The 16,741-nt window shown below is 40.5% G+C and overlaps 1 protein-coding gene across 1 annotated transcript in view; it reads left to right on the top strand.

Moving 5' to 3' along the window:
- DOCK3 (dedicator of cytokinesis 3) overlaps positions 1–16,741 on the top strand; it is a gene marked incomplete at both ends in the record, with an annotated part of 169,496 nt that overhangs the window by 138,328 nt on the left and 14,427 nt on the right. The window contains 9 exons of the mRNA XM_079540482.1: positions 305–453; positions 5,594–5,680; positions 7,274–7,378; positions 10,625–10,766; positions 11,950–12,116; positions 12,671–12,757; positions 13,193–13,372; positions 14,383–14,466; positions 15,653–15,769. Coding sequence (XP_079396608.1) covers positions 305–453; positions 5,594–5,680; positions 7,274–7,378; positions 10,625–10,766; positions 11,950–12,116; positions 12,671–12,757; positions 13,193–13,372; positions 14,383–14,466; positions 15,653–15,769 — 1,118 coding nt within the window. The remainder of the gene's footprint in view (positions 1–304; positions 454–5,593; positions 5,681–7,273; positions 7,379–10,624; positions 10,767–11,949; positions 12,117–12,670; positions 12,758–13,192; positions 13,373–14,382; positions 14,467–15,652; positions 15,770–16,741) is intronic.

Below are 16,741 nucleotides of genomic sequence, written 5' to 3'. Positions count from 1 at the left end.
ATCTCAGTGTTACACAGCTCAGTTCAGCTGTGTGTTGCACATCTGAGTATCTGTGGATTTGAATCAAGTAGCTAAGGAGAAAGAGACTCGACAGATTTGTTCCTAAAAGTCAGGTTTATCAGAAGGAGCCACGTGCTGCTATTTTAAGCCACTGAGCAATGTAATGTTAACCTAATGCTTCTGAACTCTTTTCTCAAGTTGTACATCAGAACTTCCAGCGTGTTTTAGAAGCAGCTTGTGATCTTTTAACCTATTCGAGATTTGTCATCATTGATTCAGTGTTCAATGGTTGCATTTCCAACAGAGGCTGCATTTACTTTGCTTTTGTACTGTGAGTTACTTCAGTGGGAGGACAGACCTCTGAGAGAGTTCCTGCATTACCCATCTCAGTCAGAGTGGCAACGTAAGGAAGGTCTGTGCCGTAAGATTATCCATTACTTCAACAAAGGGAAGGTATGCCAACTTCTTCTCTCTTCCAGCAGCTTCCTTCCCTTTTCCTGACTTAGAGCTTGCAAGGCTATCATTTCAGTTCAGTAGCCTGGAAGTAAATTTATACTAAAAGGTTTAGTAACTTGACAGATTGCTTCTTGGCTCTTTGAAGCAAAAAAAAACAACCAAAACCAGATGAGAAAAATGGGTGTGGGTATTTAATTATGTATAACATTTGGAACTGGTTTAGGTAGGCCACCAGGAGCCTACCTAAAGCAAAGCTCAGATCACCTGACATGGCAGAGACTGGTGAACACCAGTTCCTGAATTTATATATTAAAAAAATACAGTGTGTGCAAAGTGCTGTGTTATGGCTGCCTTTGCTGTTTAGGACTTGCTGTGTTTCTGACCTCCTGAAGTAAACATCCTGTAGGTAGAAGTAACTGTAGGAGATCCTACAGTTAAAAAAGATAAAGCCTTTTCAGCATCACTGTGATTTTAAAGTTTCTTTCACTTAATGTGCAGCTTCATCCGTTGCACAAGAGAAGAGTGAATGCATTTCAGTTCCTTATATTTGGTATGCTTTTCCTGCCAGGAGTAACTGTTCGAAGCACTGCAGGCAGGTGCTGCAGCCGCTTGTATCTGTGTTCTGTTTTGGAGGGGAGTATTAGAAGTGAAATCATCTGTGAGAATGTTGTCAGAGTTATATTTTTTCCAGGAAAATAAACCATCCAGCATGTATTACTGGGAGATAACATCTGTATGTGCACCTCAGGGTTGCTTTTTCCTATGATGACAGTGAAAGTGGCATTAAATAGAAATGGGATTTCATTTATATGGGGTTGACATTCCATTTTGCTTCTGGCAGAGGCATCCTTTGCAGAACATGACAGAGAAGTCAGATTGTGCTTGTGAGGGGGAGTGGCCAATTTCTGAGGGAGTGATTCATTACCTTTTTTTCCCTACTTTTACCTACATCTTTTACTTTTACCTACATCTTTTTTGGCTCAGAAATTGATCTTCTCTAATAATACTGTATGTGATTTTCTGTTTAGTTTCAGAAAATTTCACAGCTTTATAAGACTGCACTTTAAAAAATTAAGTTATTAACTTATATAAATATGGCAGTACTGTGCCACCTGATTTAGCCAAGCGTAATAAAGAGGCTATGTAGAAATTGAGCCTGTGTTTTTGACAAACAGGCCATCCATACAAGCGTTAAAGGTGAGTACAAACTTGATGGATCTAATTTTGCTATAAATCTCCTAACAGATTGGAGTGTTAATTAACCTCTTGGGGATTTTTTCCTGCTGGGCATTTCTGGAGTTACTTGGCTGTGCTTTAATACTCCTTCATTTTAAATGGTAGCTGAATGACTAACTAATCCACATAAGTAGTGTGTATGTCATTTGGGCTCTGAAAAATGGAGAGAAGCCAGATCTGCTGCTGCTGTGTAACAGGGACCAGCTCAGGAGGCAGAAGTTCGTTTGCTTAGCTTGTGCCTGGCAGGTTGTATTCTGCACTCCCTGGGTCCTGAAGAATGGAATGTGTTGCTCTTTGTCATACTGTTGCATATCTAGATAGTTTCTGATTCTGCTTCTGGTATCTTCCATTAAGTAAGAGGGTCAGAGCAGCATGGAGAAGGTGTAAAAATTCTATGCTTGTTCATGGGAAGATCTCACAGCAGTGAGGGAGAAAAGCAGGGGGCACAAGGCATGCACAACAGAAGGGCGTGCAGGCTGAGCACATCAAGCACATGGTCAGGGCAGCTGGGCAGCTCTCATTCTCAGTATTGCTGGAAGCAGCCCTGTCAGGGAAGTAATAAGATGCTCCAGGACCCTTCTTCCCTTCACTCTGCGTGCTCCTTCCTGCTGCCTTCTCGCTGTGTTTCTCATCGGTTTGTGACCATGTGGAGGTGCATAACTTTAAATGTAGGATTTTTTCTAATTCACAGATGTGAGCAGTCATTTTGTCCGTTAAGACTCAAGGTTTTCTAGTTGAAGGAAATTGAATGGGACAATTTGAACCTAACATCCTTTTTCTGGACAGCAGGAGCTTGAGAACTTCACAACTCTCTTCTACCCAGTTCAGAGCTAGTTTTTCTTGATAAGAATTGTGACCAGATCCCTTGCCAACACCACAGTGTGCATTCTCCTCAGTTTCAGACAGATGCTGTGAGAGACCCAATGCTGCACTTTCAAAGCATTTTTAGATCATGTGGTCTATCCCAAGCATTTGAACTAATTTATCTTGTGCACACTAATTTGAATCACACTTCCAAAAGAAATCTGCACATTGGGAAGTGAGTAAATAAAGGCTCCCATTCATAAATGTTGATTGTCTCTGTCTGTGCCTCCTGTGTGCAGTCAGCATCACAAATGAGAGTTGCTGGTGTCATAGGAGACAGCTGCAATAAAACTCTCATGAACCTGCTTCAGAGTGAAGAATGTAATACAGAACATACCACCAGATCAGACAGCAAAAGAGAAAGCACTAATGAATGAAAGTAACAGTGGAGACCTTAGGAGATTATTTGAGAGGGGAAGGATGATGATGCTGTAGAGGAAAGTGGCATTTGTGCAGCACATGGAACTGCTGCATATTCCATTTCTGCACTGTGAAGGCAGTAGTCATTAACATCACCATTTTTAAAAAGAGGAATCCCAGTGAGTCAGATGTCCATTTGTTCTGCTTTACTGTTAAATATCTCTGACTCTCTTTCTAACAAGTTATCTGTATGTTGGGTTTCTTCCACTTACGCGCTGCATCATTATCAACAGAATATTCAGCTGGCATGTTAGAATTTCTCTGCATTGAAATCTGTTTGAAAGGAAGAGAGAAAGCCTGAGCTGGGATGACAGGAATAGTATGAGAGTACATGTGAAAGAGCTGGTGTAAATAGAAACAAGATGTGGTTACATATTGTTGACTTAATTCACATCAGAAAAGGAACAAGAAAAGATTACGTCTGTAGGATCACCTGAAAGGAAGCCAGTCAGCTTTCTACTTCTATCCAGATGACAGATTAGAGAATTATGTAGGCTTTAGCAGCAGCATACCATTTGGGAGTGAAACTGCTACTATGCAGTGTATCAAAAGCCATTTTTTCCTGGCCAGGTGACATAGGAGAGATTTGTCTTTTCTATTCTTTTGGGTAAATTTGGATCACCTGAAGACTGAAAGTCTATGTGCTGATACTGTAACTATTCTGAAACCCATTGGCATGCAGAGTGCTTGGGTAGTTGTGTTTGCACATAATGCACTTAGCTGGATAATGCTGCTGGTCACAATTTGGAGTATCTGTTTGTATGTCATGGACTGACAGCCACAGTGAAAATGCTGTTAATTTGAGATCACACAACCCCAAGTTAATTCTAAGCAGTCAGTGAGCTGCTCTTTCAGGTTGTTTCCTTGTTCCAAAGTTTCCTTGTTTCTAAGTGAAAGATACTCTGAAGGAATCTTTTACTTAGCAAGTTCTTATGTAAGCTTTTGTGATCCACAGAGGATAAAGAGTTGGGAACTTTGTTCTCCTTTTTGCTTTTTCCATTTATCCTTTCTTTTGAGATTGGAGTTCTTAGACTCACTGTGTTTTTGCTCTTCAGAGGACAACAAACCCATCTCTGCTATTAGGACAGGCTCTGTGTGTGTGTGCATAAAGTGAAGCGCTGCAAGGCACCCGTTGCACTTAATCAAATGGTGCAGAGATTCTCTTTTTGAAGTGAAGAAAGGGTATGGAGCACTATTATTTTACATCATTACTGTTAATTACCATTAACAATAATTTACAGTATTACTCTTTGTAAAACTGATGTTAATAATCTCACAGGTTAAGTTTGTTTTCTCTGCAACACAGTTGTAGTTAAAAAGAAAAGAGGCAAGTTAACCCAGTAATGCATAAAAATAATCCAATAAAGGTTCAGCTGAGACCAGGGGCTTCCAGGTCCTTTACATAAATGTGGTGAGAAACAGCCCCCAAGGCATTTCCAGTCTGTGCAGGAAGAGGAGATTTCAGTTGAAGGGCATAAAATGAGCTCTCTGAAAAGCTAACAGGTGACAAGGGAGTTCCTCTCCCTGTATGTGTTTGCATGCCCAAACTCAGCCTCTTTCTTCCTTACTTCTGATGGCAGTGGCTGTGGCGTGCCAGAAAAGACTCACTGTATGCAGAATGTAAGATAAGTGAGTTTTACTTTCAGTTCTGGATACAAATACTCAGTGCAACAATGCCTGTCAGTTCTGAGCATGCTGTATCTCTGTGTTTGAGAGTTTCCCATTGCTTGAGGGTTTCATGTTCTCGGTAGGAAGGAGCAGCCTCAGGAGGGAACCCCAGTACAAGAAAGACTGGAAGCTGCTGGAGAAGGTCCAGAGGGGGGGCAACAAAGATGCTCCAGGTGCTGACAACAGGAAGCTGGGCTTGGTCAGCCTCGAGAAGAGAAGGCTGTGGGGTGACCTCATTGCAGCCTTTCAGTACCTAAAGGCAGCCTACAAACAGGAGGGGAATCAACTCTTGGAAAGGGGAGATAACTGCAGGACAAGGGGAAATGGTTTGAAGTTGAAGGAGGGAAGATTTAGGTTGAATGGCAGGGGGAAGTTCTTCACAGAGAATAGTGAGGTGCTGGAACAGCTGCCCAGAGAGGCTGTGGATGCCCCCATCCGTCCCTAGAGGTGTTCAAGGCTGGATGGGGCCCTGGGCAGCCTGGGCTGCTATGAAATGGGGAGGTTGGCAGCCATGCCTATGGCAGGGGGATGGAGCTTTATGATCCTTGAGGTCCCTTCCAACCAAAGCCATTCTGTGATTCTATGAGGGGCCTCAGCTGTGAGTCTGTACTTCAGGGAGTGAAGAAAACCGAGATGTTGGGTGGGAGGGGAATTTAACAGTAAGAAAACGTTAGCTGTATTTCTCCAGAGAAGTTCCCAGTCTGCTGAGTGAACTTTTAGCAAGAGCATGCGTGTAATTTTAGTGGGATATGTGCCTTCATTACCATCTCAAAGAGAATCAATCTGATATTCATGGAAATTGTTTCGTCACATTGCATTTTTGTACTTAAACCCTGGCATTTCATACCTAATGAATTGCCTAAAATGAGTTCCTGTATTCCTCTCAGCTGGCTGTTAGTTGATTCCAAGACACTGGTCGCTGTGAGTGTGATTTGCTTTGGTTTTGCAGAGCTGGGAGTTTGGAATCCCGCTGTGCAGAGAGCTGGCCATGCAGTACGAAAGTCTCTACGACTACCAGAGCCTCAGCTGGATTCGGGTATGTGACAGCAGTTCCTCTCCTAGCACACTCTCATCCAGTAGGGAATTCTGCCAACCTCTCAGAAAACCCTCAGTTTAAGAAACCAACCAACCAACCAGCCCAACCACAAATAACTCCCTTGCCATGGGTTCATTTCAGTGGTGTTGTGGGCCCACTGGGGTAATTCTTAGGTCTGTCAGCAGTGAACATGGACAACAGATGAGGAAATCTTGACTTGCTGCTGCAATTGCCTGTTTTACATATATTTTTTGCAAAAAACATCCTTTTTTTCTTCCTTTTCTTTTTAATGTATTGATATTTCATTTTAACTCCAAAAATATCCAGGACCCATCTGCCTCAGCTGACTTAAGAGGAGGGAAAGGGAAAAACAGAATGGAAAAGGCAAACATTTATGGCATTCTTGTGAGTTTTCAAAGATGTGATGCCCTGGTAAAACCAAGTTGGGGGAGATTTGTGGCACTGTTGCTGTAATCAGAAAAGTTTTGCTGTGTATAACCTTTATGAATTTGCAAAGACATCTAAAATAGGACAGCTTGAGCATTTCTTCTGGTGTGCAGGAAACACTGACACATCAGTAAATTAGCTGTTCGTTTTGCCTCTTTTTTAATTGGCTTTAATCAGTGGGCTAGTATGATTGTTTCAGCTCAGCAATAAAACCTGTTCAACTCATCATTTTGTTCACAGGTACATGATCTATTTTCTGTTCAGAATCCCTAAATCTGTGTTGACCTGAACTGGATTGAATTTCTCCCCATTGCACAAAGTTTTCCTTATTCTGTCCATCTCACTTAACACGTTCCCACAGTGACTTCAGGTCTTTCTCCATATTACAAAAGAGGTAATGTGTGTGAAGCCAAGAAGAAAGCCTTGGCACAGTGTTCTGAGTCAAAGCTGCTGTGAGGATTCCCTGCAGTGGAAGCAATGACATCAAACTGGTGCTTCTCTTTAGAAAGCTATCTTTTTGGATATAATGAAATCCTTGTGAGCGTTTCAGAGACTCGCTTTGGCAAGAGGGTTTGAAATCCCACTCCTGATGCAGTGCCAGCACAGTGCCATAGAAATAATAATTGGGGCTGAATAAAAGTCCTCCTTCCAAACTCCTTTTTTCTTCCGTGTTAAACTTACCGGTGTACGGAGCTGGAGTAGATTTAATTATGCTTTGCCCTTTTTCACTCTCCTCAACTCAGTTAAGGCAAACCCAATTGAATTGGTACAATTTTTCAGACAGCAGTATAGATTCTGAGCTGTGGGGAGTGGGGTGTTAAAGCACAGGCCTGAATCTCAGCTTGGCCCTTAGTTCTGCAGTGCACAGAAGATTACGTGCAAGACTTGTTTTATTTAAAATGAAATACAACAGAAAAAAGACATACATCATCTCCCAAAATGTAGAATGAGCTGGGTGATTTTATGGTCTGCTCCACCACATGGACCATTTAATTAATGATCTTGATTGTTAAAACAATATCACTATTCTCATTAAAAGAAAAAGTGTGTATGCACAAGAGCAGCGTTTTGTTGTAGTGCACCTTGAGAGTCTCATGTTTTAAGTGCAGTTTTAAGAGTGATAGCAGCTGTTATTTTCCTCCGCAGAAAATGGAAGCCACCTATTATGATAATATCATGGAACAGCAGCGACTGGAACCGGAATTCTTCAGAGTTGGTTTTTATGGTCGAAAATTCCCATTCTTCCTGCGGGTAAGCCAGAGCTATACAAAATGTGACAGCAGGACTGGGCTCCGAGTAGCTGTCACAGCTCTGAATTTTGGTTGTGGAGATACGACATCTGCTGTTCATTTTATATTTTACACTTGCGTAAGCAGAAGCAGCTTTCTGATAGGTCTGAAGGGTATCGTTGGTTGGGAATATTCTTAGGAGCACAGATCAGAAATTTGACGGACGCCTATGTGTATTTCTGGCAATCTCACATCAGCAAAATTTACCTCTGTAATTAAGCAAAATTCTTTATTGCAGTGATGATGGGTCATTATTTCAACTAACTTTCATTATCTCAAATTATCACGCTTTTAAAAACATCTCACATGACAGAATGATTCTAGTAAGAGACTGATGACACTCTTCTGCTCTCTACAGCAAAAGTTCTCCTGTATTAAGTAGAAAGCCCATCAGCTTCTCTGTGCACGTCGTCACTTTGAGCTTACTGTCTGCTGCTGTGCGCAGGGTCAGCAGGCTCTGAGATGAAAAAGTGAAAATGTTTTATCTTCCTAATGAGGCATTTGTTCATACGGCTTCTTGTTTCTGATTCGGAGTAAGGAGGGAATATAATCTGACACCTTCTGGAAAAGCTGCCTGAAAATTGATCATAGAATCATAGAATCACAAGGTTGGAAACGACCTATAAGATCATCTAGTCCAACCATTGATGGCAGATGCCATCTGGTCTGACAGGCCAAGCTAACCTGCAGCATGCTTTCAGGGGCTGGAGCAGCATGTTTTTTTGTTTTCTTTAAAGATAGGGTTTGACAAGAGATGGCACCACTCTTGAGTAATACAGTAATAAGTTACAAAAAGCAAAGCAAAACTGTTTGCCATTTTTGTTTCATAAGGTACACATTCTGAAAATTGCCTTCTTAAACTTCCCTCTGCTTTGTTATAGCTGAGATTAAAATATTGGTGTTTAATTACGTTACTTTAGTGGAGGCATGCTGTAAATAATCAAGGTGGGATATCAATGGACAATGGGTGGCATTATTATACTCAAAGGTGAAGCAAGAGCCTCAATCAGCATTTTAGATCAGCACGCGAAAGAATGCAGAGTGTTGCAGTGTGAAGATCCCCTTTTCCGAAGAGCTCCCAAGAAAACATGATTTCTTTTTTAGTAACAACAGATGTTGCAGAAAATAAACGACAACCAAGTCATGATGGCACATAAGTGTTCCTGTGTTAGAAGTACTGTCAGTGAATCCTCGTGCATCCTCGTTCTGTCGTGGACGCTGCCTGGCCTTACACTGCACCATTGTGAAGTGCTGTATGGAAACTTGGCTGGAGATGTTAACAGCAAACATTAGCATATACAGTTATAATCCTTGTTAGTTCTGCAATTGCAGTTAGTAGCAGTGCTTCTGATAGCAGATTACTAACATAGCAGTCTCGTTAGAATGCACCCTCCTCCTTCCTCTCCCTGATGATCCATGCAGTGCTCACATTGCGAAGCACAGTCTAAGCCCATTAGCAGTTGCATCTGCATGGATCACACTATAAAGAGATCCACAGCATCTATTCTGGAGAAGAAGAAGATTTATGTGGATTTAAAATTTTCAAATGGATACAAGAGCGATTTAAAGTGATGAAATAACTTCATGTACTTTTTAATTTTTCTACTGTTGTATAGTTTAAGACAGAAAATAGCCACTTCCTTCTACATCTGCAGTTTTGTAGACCCTTTGTCTAGAAAAATCGCTTATGTGACTGTGGAACCTGCATCTCTTTCTATCCTTCCTACACAAATATATTAGAACTGCTCATGTCTTTTCCTACCAAAAGTTCAAGTAAGGACTAACAAGCTGCGTGCTGAGATCTTGTATTGCCTTCTATGCGAAGAGTCTATTAAATCTGGCCTGATGTGTTTTCAGGACATTATTGTTAGAACTTTATTTATAGACTTTACCGTTTCCTTAGTTGCTGCAATCAAAAATTAAAACAGAATGCAGTAAGTGCCATGAAGAGATTCACCTTCAGATATCAATAATAGCTGCAAAGCTGGGCCATTACAGACTGAACTGTGTTTTCATCACAGCTTCCACCATGAGATCTCATCTCTAGAGATGAAGCACAAGCCCAAAGGCTAAACTTCTTGGCTAAACTTTATGAACAGGTTTTGCCAGTTTCTCTTTCATTCTGCTAATAGCAAGAAATCACAGCATATGCTGCAGCTGTTTGACTGCAAGAAATAGAATGGGGGCAACTTTCTTGCTTGGTGGAATTTTTTTTGTTGTTGTTTTATTAAGAAGGAGAAAAATCTCCCTGTACAGCATACACAATAGCTATTGTGATGAGTCAGAACGCCCAGGATTAGAGATTTGCCTGCTGTGATAAGTCTCACGTCAGGCAATGCTATCACCAGTCGAAGTTGTATTATGTGGTAATATAGTTAAGGCACTTTATGACACTCAGCACTATAGAGACGCTGTCGCCTGCTGGTCAGAGTTCAAGATGGTTCAAAAGCATCCAAGAACTCTAAGCAAGTGATTTAATGCCTCAGGAGGTATATTCTAAATGCAAACTTTACATCACTGGCAGAGAGGAAATGTTGTCCATCAAGAGGAAAGTGCTTTTAGAGTTGAAGTGGAATGTGCTAAGTGGCCATTCTTGGGGAGGCTCTCCTTGTTATTCCACTGTAGACAGCAGTGTTCCAGCAACGTGATCAGAGCTGATTGTATGGTTGTGACAGTGCAATAGTGACTAAACAATGATGTTTGTGAGGTTTGTTATCACACCTTTCTAAAGATAGCTGGTAAATTGTTAAATATGTCTTTCCCCCTGTTCTGTGAAATCCTCAGACTTTTGCCCAGCTCATGGAAATTGCATTTGATGGCAGTTTTTCCAGCGCAGAACAAGGTTTGTGACCCAGTCTTAAGTTTTGCTTGATGCATTTCGTTAGTCTGATTAAATAGTACTCCCTGTTCGGTTATCCGAAAAGCAAATAAGACAAAACTATAGGACTTGTAGGATGCTTGCTTGTAGGGAGCAAAGGTATCTTTTGTTGAGGGAGCAGTAGAATGGTCTCCTTATTCATCAGTTAATGAAATGAAAAAGAAAGAAATAGAATACATCATCCATGTTATCTGCACATTTTACTGTGACATCAGATTGTTGACTTTGTCACTTACCTCACTTTCTGAAGCAGTAAAATTTAAAGTGAGGTAACAGTCAACTGCATTTAACCTGACTTTAACGGAGATTCATTTACGCTTTTCCTTGCAGAACAAAGAATATGTGTGTCGGGGCCACGACTATGAGAGGCTGGAAGCCTTTCAGCAGAGGATGCTGAGCGAGTTCCCACAAGCCATTGCAATGCAGCATCCGAACCACCCAGACGACTCTATATTACAGTGCGATGCCCAGTGTATCCTTCAGTGAGATCTTTGGTACTCATTGTCTTGCATATCTCAGACATCGACTGATTCTTTGTATTGTTGGAGTGAATTGTTGCCTTTTATTCTGCAGGGAGTATTGCAGGCCATGCTCGAGAGATTGGCGAGAGATTGATCACATCCAGCCTTTCACCTTTACCAGCACCATTGGCATAAGGGATGTTTTACTTCACTAAATGTACATTCCAGTACCTTCTCTTGGAGAATGTGTTGTTGGGAACAGATATAAAAGTATTCTTTTCCACTGTCTTTTTAACTGCAGCTTTTTTTTTCTTGCAGTCTCCTTTTCTTTTAAGTTGTGGAACTCCCTTATAACTATGGCTCTAAATTTCTTTCTTCTCGTTGTTAATGAGTACTGCAGTTTAATGGACCCAATACAACGCTTTGTGCATTTAAGGATGGAACTATCCTAAGGATGGAACTATGGAACTATGACTGATGGGGCTGCAGAGACCCGGGGAGATTTTAGTTATGAAAACACTGCCATTTGGTTTGTGCCACACCAGTGAGGGCACTGCACAGGACTGCAGGACTTTAACCTTAAGAATACTGTCATTAAGTGTTTGATGTTTCCCACTCATTTTCCATATGATATGCTTTTCACTCTCCAATGTTATGTATCACTGATAGTTTTACAGACAGAAAGGGTTGTTTATGTATTTATCTTCATTAGTTTCTTTGCACTTGTTGCACAAGAGACCTTGTCTGTAACAGTAAGACTACAGCAGTTAAACTGCCCTGATGAACACAGGACAATGTCTGCCTGCAGACAAAGGACGAAATTTACCAAAAGTAAATATTAAAAATTTAGGTTTCTGTATACCTGGAGACAAAGATTTATTGAAGTGCCTGCAGAAGTGAAGCACCTAGCTTGAGTGAGAACTAATAGGGTCTGGCTCGTTTGGCTGATCTAGATAGAATGTAGTAAGACATCTGAAAATATGTGCATCCTCAGGTGTCTTGCTTTGTTTGATTTGGCTTTAAGGTACTACAGCTTTGTAGGCACCCTGAGGATTTCTGGTGTTGTGTCCTCTTGTTTCGTGTGCAAAAGAAGGGTGTTGGTAAACAAAGAGAAGCATATGCTGTTTCTTTCTGCAGCAGAGGCAGCTTTCTTGTTCAGTGTCCCATGGCTTTCTTTGACAAGGCAATGTGCAGATTTACAGATCTATGCCGTGACTCCCATCCCCGACAGCATCGATGTGCTGCAGATGGACCGCGTTCCTGACCGCATAAAGAGCTTCTACCGAGTCAATAACATCCGGAAGTTCCGCTATGACAGGCCTTTCCACAAGGGCCCCAAGGACAAGGACAACGAGTTTAAGGTACAGGCAGGCAGAAAACTGCGTTAAGTGTTAATAAGGCAAATACTGTCTTGTTAGCTTATGCTAATGTAGCCTTTCAAGTAATCCTGATTTGGTGGCCAGACATCAGTAACAAGTGGCTGTTGAATCTTGTGGCTTCACATCTGAGCATTTTGCAGTTTAAAGGTAAGTCACTGGAGTGCCAGGAGAAATGCATTTCAAAGTAAGATGTTTTTTTGATTGGCTGGATTTCTTGTTTTATGATCGTAGATGTTCACAATGTCTTCTTGGTTCCCATGACAGAACTGGTATCCAAACTCAACCTCTGAGAGTTGACTGAAATGCTGAGTGCGTTGCTTTAGAACATATTGAATTATTTTCTGGCATTTAAGTGATTATCAGCATGGCATACTGCTGTATGTTACTGTTAGGTGTATGTTATGAGGTTATGTTATGCTGTATGTTATGAGGTTGATATATTCTTCTTTTACATTTGCCCTCCCTTGTAGCTAAGAGTATAGATGATGTGATTGTGATTCATTCTGTGTCTCACATCCCTCAATTTCTTTCTGCAGAGCTTGTGGATTGAACGCACCACTCTGACCTTGACTCACAGCTTACCTGGGATCTCCCGTTGGTTTGAAGTGGAAAGAAGAGAACTGGTAACATTCATAATTCTGTCACTGAGGTCTGAAACAATGACTTACTAAGGGTGCAGGGCAGATGACTGAAAACTCCTTTGGCTGAAATTTTACCATTTAAAATGATACAGTTTAGCAGCAATTAAGTATGTACTTTCTATATCACCTAGTCTAAATAATTGCTGAATGTAACCAGGGGAATTATTCAGGTGAACGTGACAGTGTAAAGGAGAATGTGCCAAAAAGATTAAATAATTGCATTGTCACCATGTCTTCAACAACTCCATGACCTGAAATAGAATATTACTGACAATGAAGTTTGTTAACTTAGCTGATTTTCTAGCAGTGAAAACTCAGTGAAAATCAGTGAACCATCTAAGAGTATTTCTTTACAAGGAACACAATGAATCACAATGAAGCATCCGTGGAATTAAAGTATGTTTAATTGCTTTTAAGGTTGAAGTAAGTCCTTTGGAAAATGCCATTCAGGTGGTCGAGAACAAAAACCAGGAGTTGAGAACGCTGATAAGCCAGTACCAGCATAAACAAATGCATGGTAATATTAATCTTCTCAGCATGTGTCTGAATGGAGTGATTGATGCAGCTGTGAATGGGGGAATTGCGAGATACCAGGAGGTAAGTGAAGCTTCTGAATATAGGATCAATATTTTTCAATCTTATTTTCATTTTTGTTGCAAGGAGCCTGTCACAGAATATGATAAGAAATTATCATGCACTTTATCTGAATGTGAGGTTAAAACCCCATGCTTGATTATTCTGCAACAGTGCTTCAGTGTGTCAACAGGAGGCTCCAGAGATGGAGCTGGGATACTGCATTAAAGTAGGTGCAGTTGGCAGTAGAGTTCTTAAGAACGAAGCTTGGGTTACATGGAAAACCTGAGCTGGCAGGTACAGGAGTGAAGCAGCAGTACAAAAAAACCCCATTTCTTATGTTATAAATCCATTTTGCGGTGATATCAGAGTGTGATTGGGCCTGTAATCAGGAAAAGCTGCTAATTCCTGCTACCTAACCGTTATCTTTGCTAGCCCAATTTCAGACTCACTGAGACCCTAAAATTATCTGATGTTATCTGCTACACTATCTGATATATTCTTTGGCAAGCTGTTAATTAAATTCCACATTATGAAGGGTAAGTCTAGAGTGAAATAGTAAGAAATGGCAGCAGTGGTCCAGGGGTCTGGGATATGTCTTTCCTATTGAGCCATACAGAGAATGCTCTTCACTCTTTTGCATTAATTACCATCTTACTCTTTAATTCCATTAACCTGAGGAGATTTTGTGAAGGAAATGATATAAAATTCAAATAACTGAATAATATAGGGATTGGTGGTATTGCCCATCATTATTGCATAGAGAAAGCCCATCAGATTCATGCCTTATGCTATTCAGCGCTGGTTCCTTTAAAGTAGGAACAGAATGATCTAGGTTGCTAAAACCTTACTGTAGCTTTACCTGAACCCCAGAGTGCCAAAAGCAGTAAAATTGAGCTTCTGCTGTAGGCTTAAAATACTTAGTTTTCCTGAGATTTCTGAACTTTTTCTTCTTGTCTTTCGACACCAAGTCATTATAAATATCTTCCATTAAACAGAAGGCTTTTTTTTTCTTTTTTTTTTTTTCCCTACAGGCCTTTTTTGATAAAGATTATATCACAAAGCACCCTGGAGATGCAGAGAAGATCACACAGCTTAAGGAGCTCATGCAGGAACAGGTACTACTCTTCTGTAGTATCTGGATTAATCAGTGGTCTGAACATACCAGGTCCAGTTCATCCATTCACAAGCAAGGAATTTCAGTACAGGAGATTTAAAGTACATTTAAACAAAAAGGGGAGCAGGTAGTCAAGTGTTTCTGAACAAGCCAATCACCCTAGGCAATGTTAGGTGAAGCTCTGCTAACGGTGCTTAAATTTTGTTGTCACCATTTAGTATCCAATAGGTGTTGTGCCATGCTTCAAGCCTGCTGTTCATTTCTGGCATTTTGAGTTATGTCTTCCTAGTAAATTTCGATGGTAAAATCAGGACAGGACAGGCTCCATGTAAAACTGGCAGAGCCACATGGGAAAACTTAATGTCTATTTATATTATCTACAGTTGAGATTTTCTTTAATATCTCCACAAAACATCTTAGTAGATAAAGCTTGCTGGATGCTTTGCTGGGAGTGAAATCGGACAATCACATCCTTGCTAATGGAAAGTTTGGCAAAATAAGCCCCAGTAAGCAATGCGGCCAAGTCTGAGCAGAGCTACTAGGCCTGCTTTGTCAACAGATCGCTTAACAGATTTCCCATCTGTAAGATAAAGATAATGTTTATCTCCCCTCCATCCTCAAGAAGATGTTTGAAGATTAATTAGCTATTGTTTGTACACAGTTTTGATCATGTGTGAAATCATATGCGTATGCTATCATGACTGTCTTTCATCTGAGAGTTGATATAATCTCTTTCAGTGACTAATATTGTATGTTTGACCTTTGAAAATCTGACCTTTATAAATAAGTAATGAGCAGCAGAAAGAATGAACGTAGGTGGCAATGCTGCCATGCTCAGGTCGGTTATCAGAACATCCTTTTTCATTTTTATTTTTTTGGTCACAGTGAATTATGAGGACTCTGTGCTGCTAACTCTGGAGAGAGAATCAATCTTTTGTTTCTTTTTACAGTTGTCTTTAAGAAATGTAATCTACTGTGACATAAATGTACTTCTTTCACATTTGAAGTACTTGCTGAAGTAATACGAGCTTGCCAGGTCTTCTAGACTTACTTGATTGTCAGCAGTCCTTAGTTGAACAGTGGAATATTTTGCAGTACTCCCTTACACACTGACAGACTGAGGATAAGGCTTCTGTTCTCTCTCTTAGTCTTTATTTAGTTTTGTTGTGTTGTTTTCTTCTTAACAGGTGCATGTCTTAGGAGTGGGGCTGGCAGTCCATGAGAAATTTGTCCATCCAGAAATGCGTCCTCTGCATAAGAAACTGATAGACCAGTTCCAGATGATGAGATCTAGTTTGTACCACGTAAGCTGGTCTTCAGTTTTCCTATTCTGAATCATTCAGAATTCTGAGCATCTGTTGCAGTAGCTTTCACACAAGAACTAGGCAGATATGGCACTGACCAAATCTACTGGATTGCCAGATTATCACAAGAATTCTTGATTATATATATCTTTCTCTGATATAAAACAGAAAGAAAGATTAACAGACAGTATTTGATGTTCAGCTTTTAGAACTGTCATCATTTGGAGTAGCATGGCATGGATTAGGCCCTCCAGAAGTATTTTTTTTTTTAATATATATATAGACAGTAACAGAAATTCTTGTTGCTTAATTCAGGCACCCAACTCTGATGATCTGTACACGCAATATTATAGGTCTGCATTTCCTATGTGAGTCAGGAGAACTGCCTCCAGAGGATAGTTCATAGTGTCTGTTAAATACCAGAAGTACACATGGCATCCCCTCGGACTTTGTACCTTCCATCCATTTGTGCTCTGCTGTACATCAGTGTTCTGTGACAGATATGTTTCAGACTTTTGTGGATATCTTGATACTATATTGTATGTTATCACAACCAAACTGAAGGACTTCTTTCTGTGAAACAGAAAAGAATTTTTTTAAATGTGTTAGCACTTTACTTCAAACTCAAGTACGTATTTTCTAAAAGCTTCTAACTTGAAGACATTTTCCCCATTCCTGGGAGTGAATGCAGGGATGGCCAGAAATTACAGCATCAGAATTTTAAAATACAGCCTTTCTCTTTCAGAGCAGATGCGATCCATACAGGTCACAGTTGTCAGCCCAAATTCACTGCCTATCTTTAAGAGTTTCTAAAAGATCTCTGTTTTCAAATTCACCTATCCTTTCGGAAAAATGTAGATGTTTGCAGTTTGGTCAACAGTGTGCCCCTGTTTTTCTCCAGAATTCTTGAAATGGTGGCTGGGAAGTATTGCTGGAAGTAGATAATAAAACACTGAAGCTCTTCCTACTGTG

The sequence above is a fragment of the Tetrao urogallus genome, assembly GCF_951394365.1.
Source record: "Tetrao urogallus genome assembly, chromosome: 10".
NCBI lineage: Eukaryota > Metazoa > Chordata > Aves > Galliformes > Phasianidae > Tetrao > Tetrao urogallus.
The sequence above is the reverse complement of the archived record's forward strand: the minus strand, read 5'-3'. Positions and strand labels throughout refer to the sequence as shown.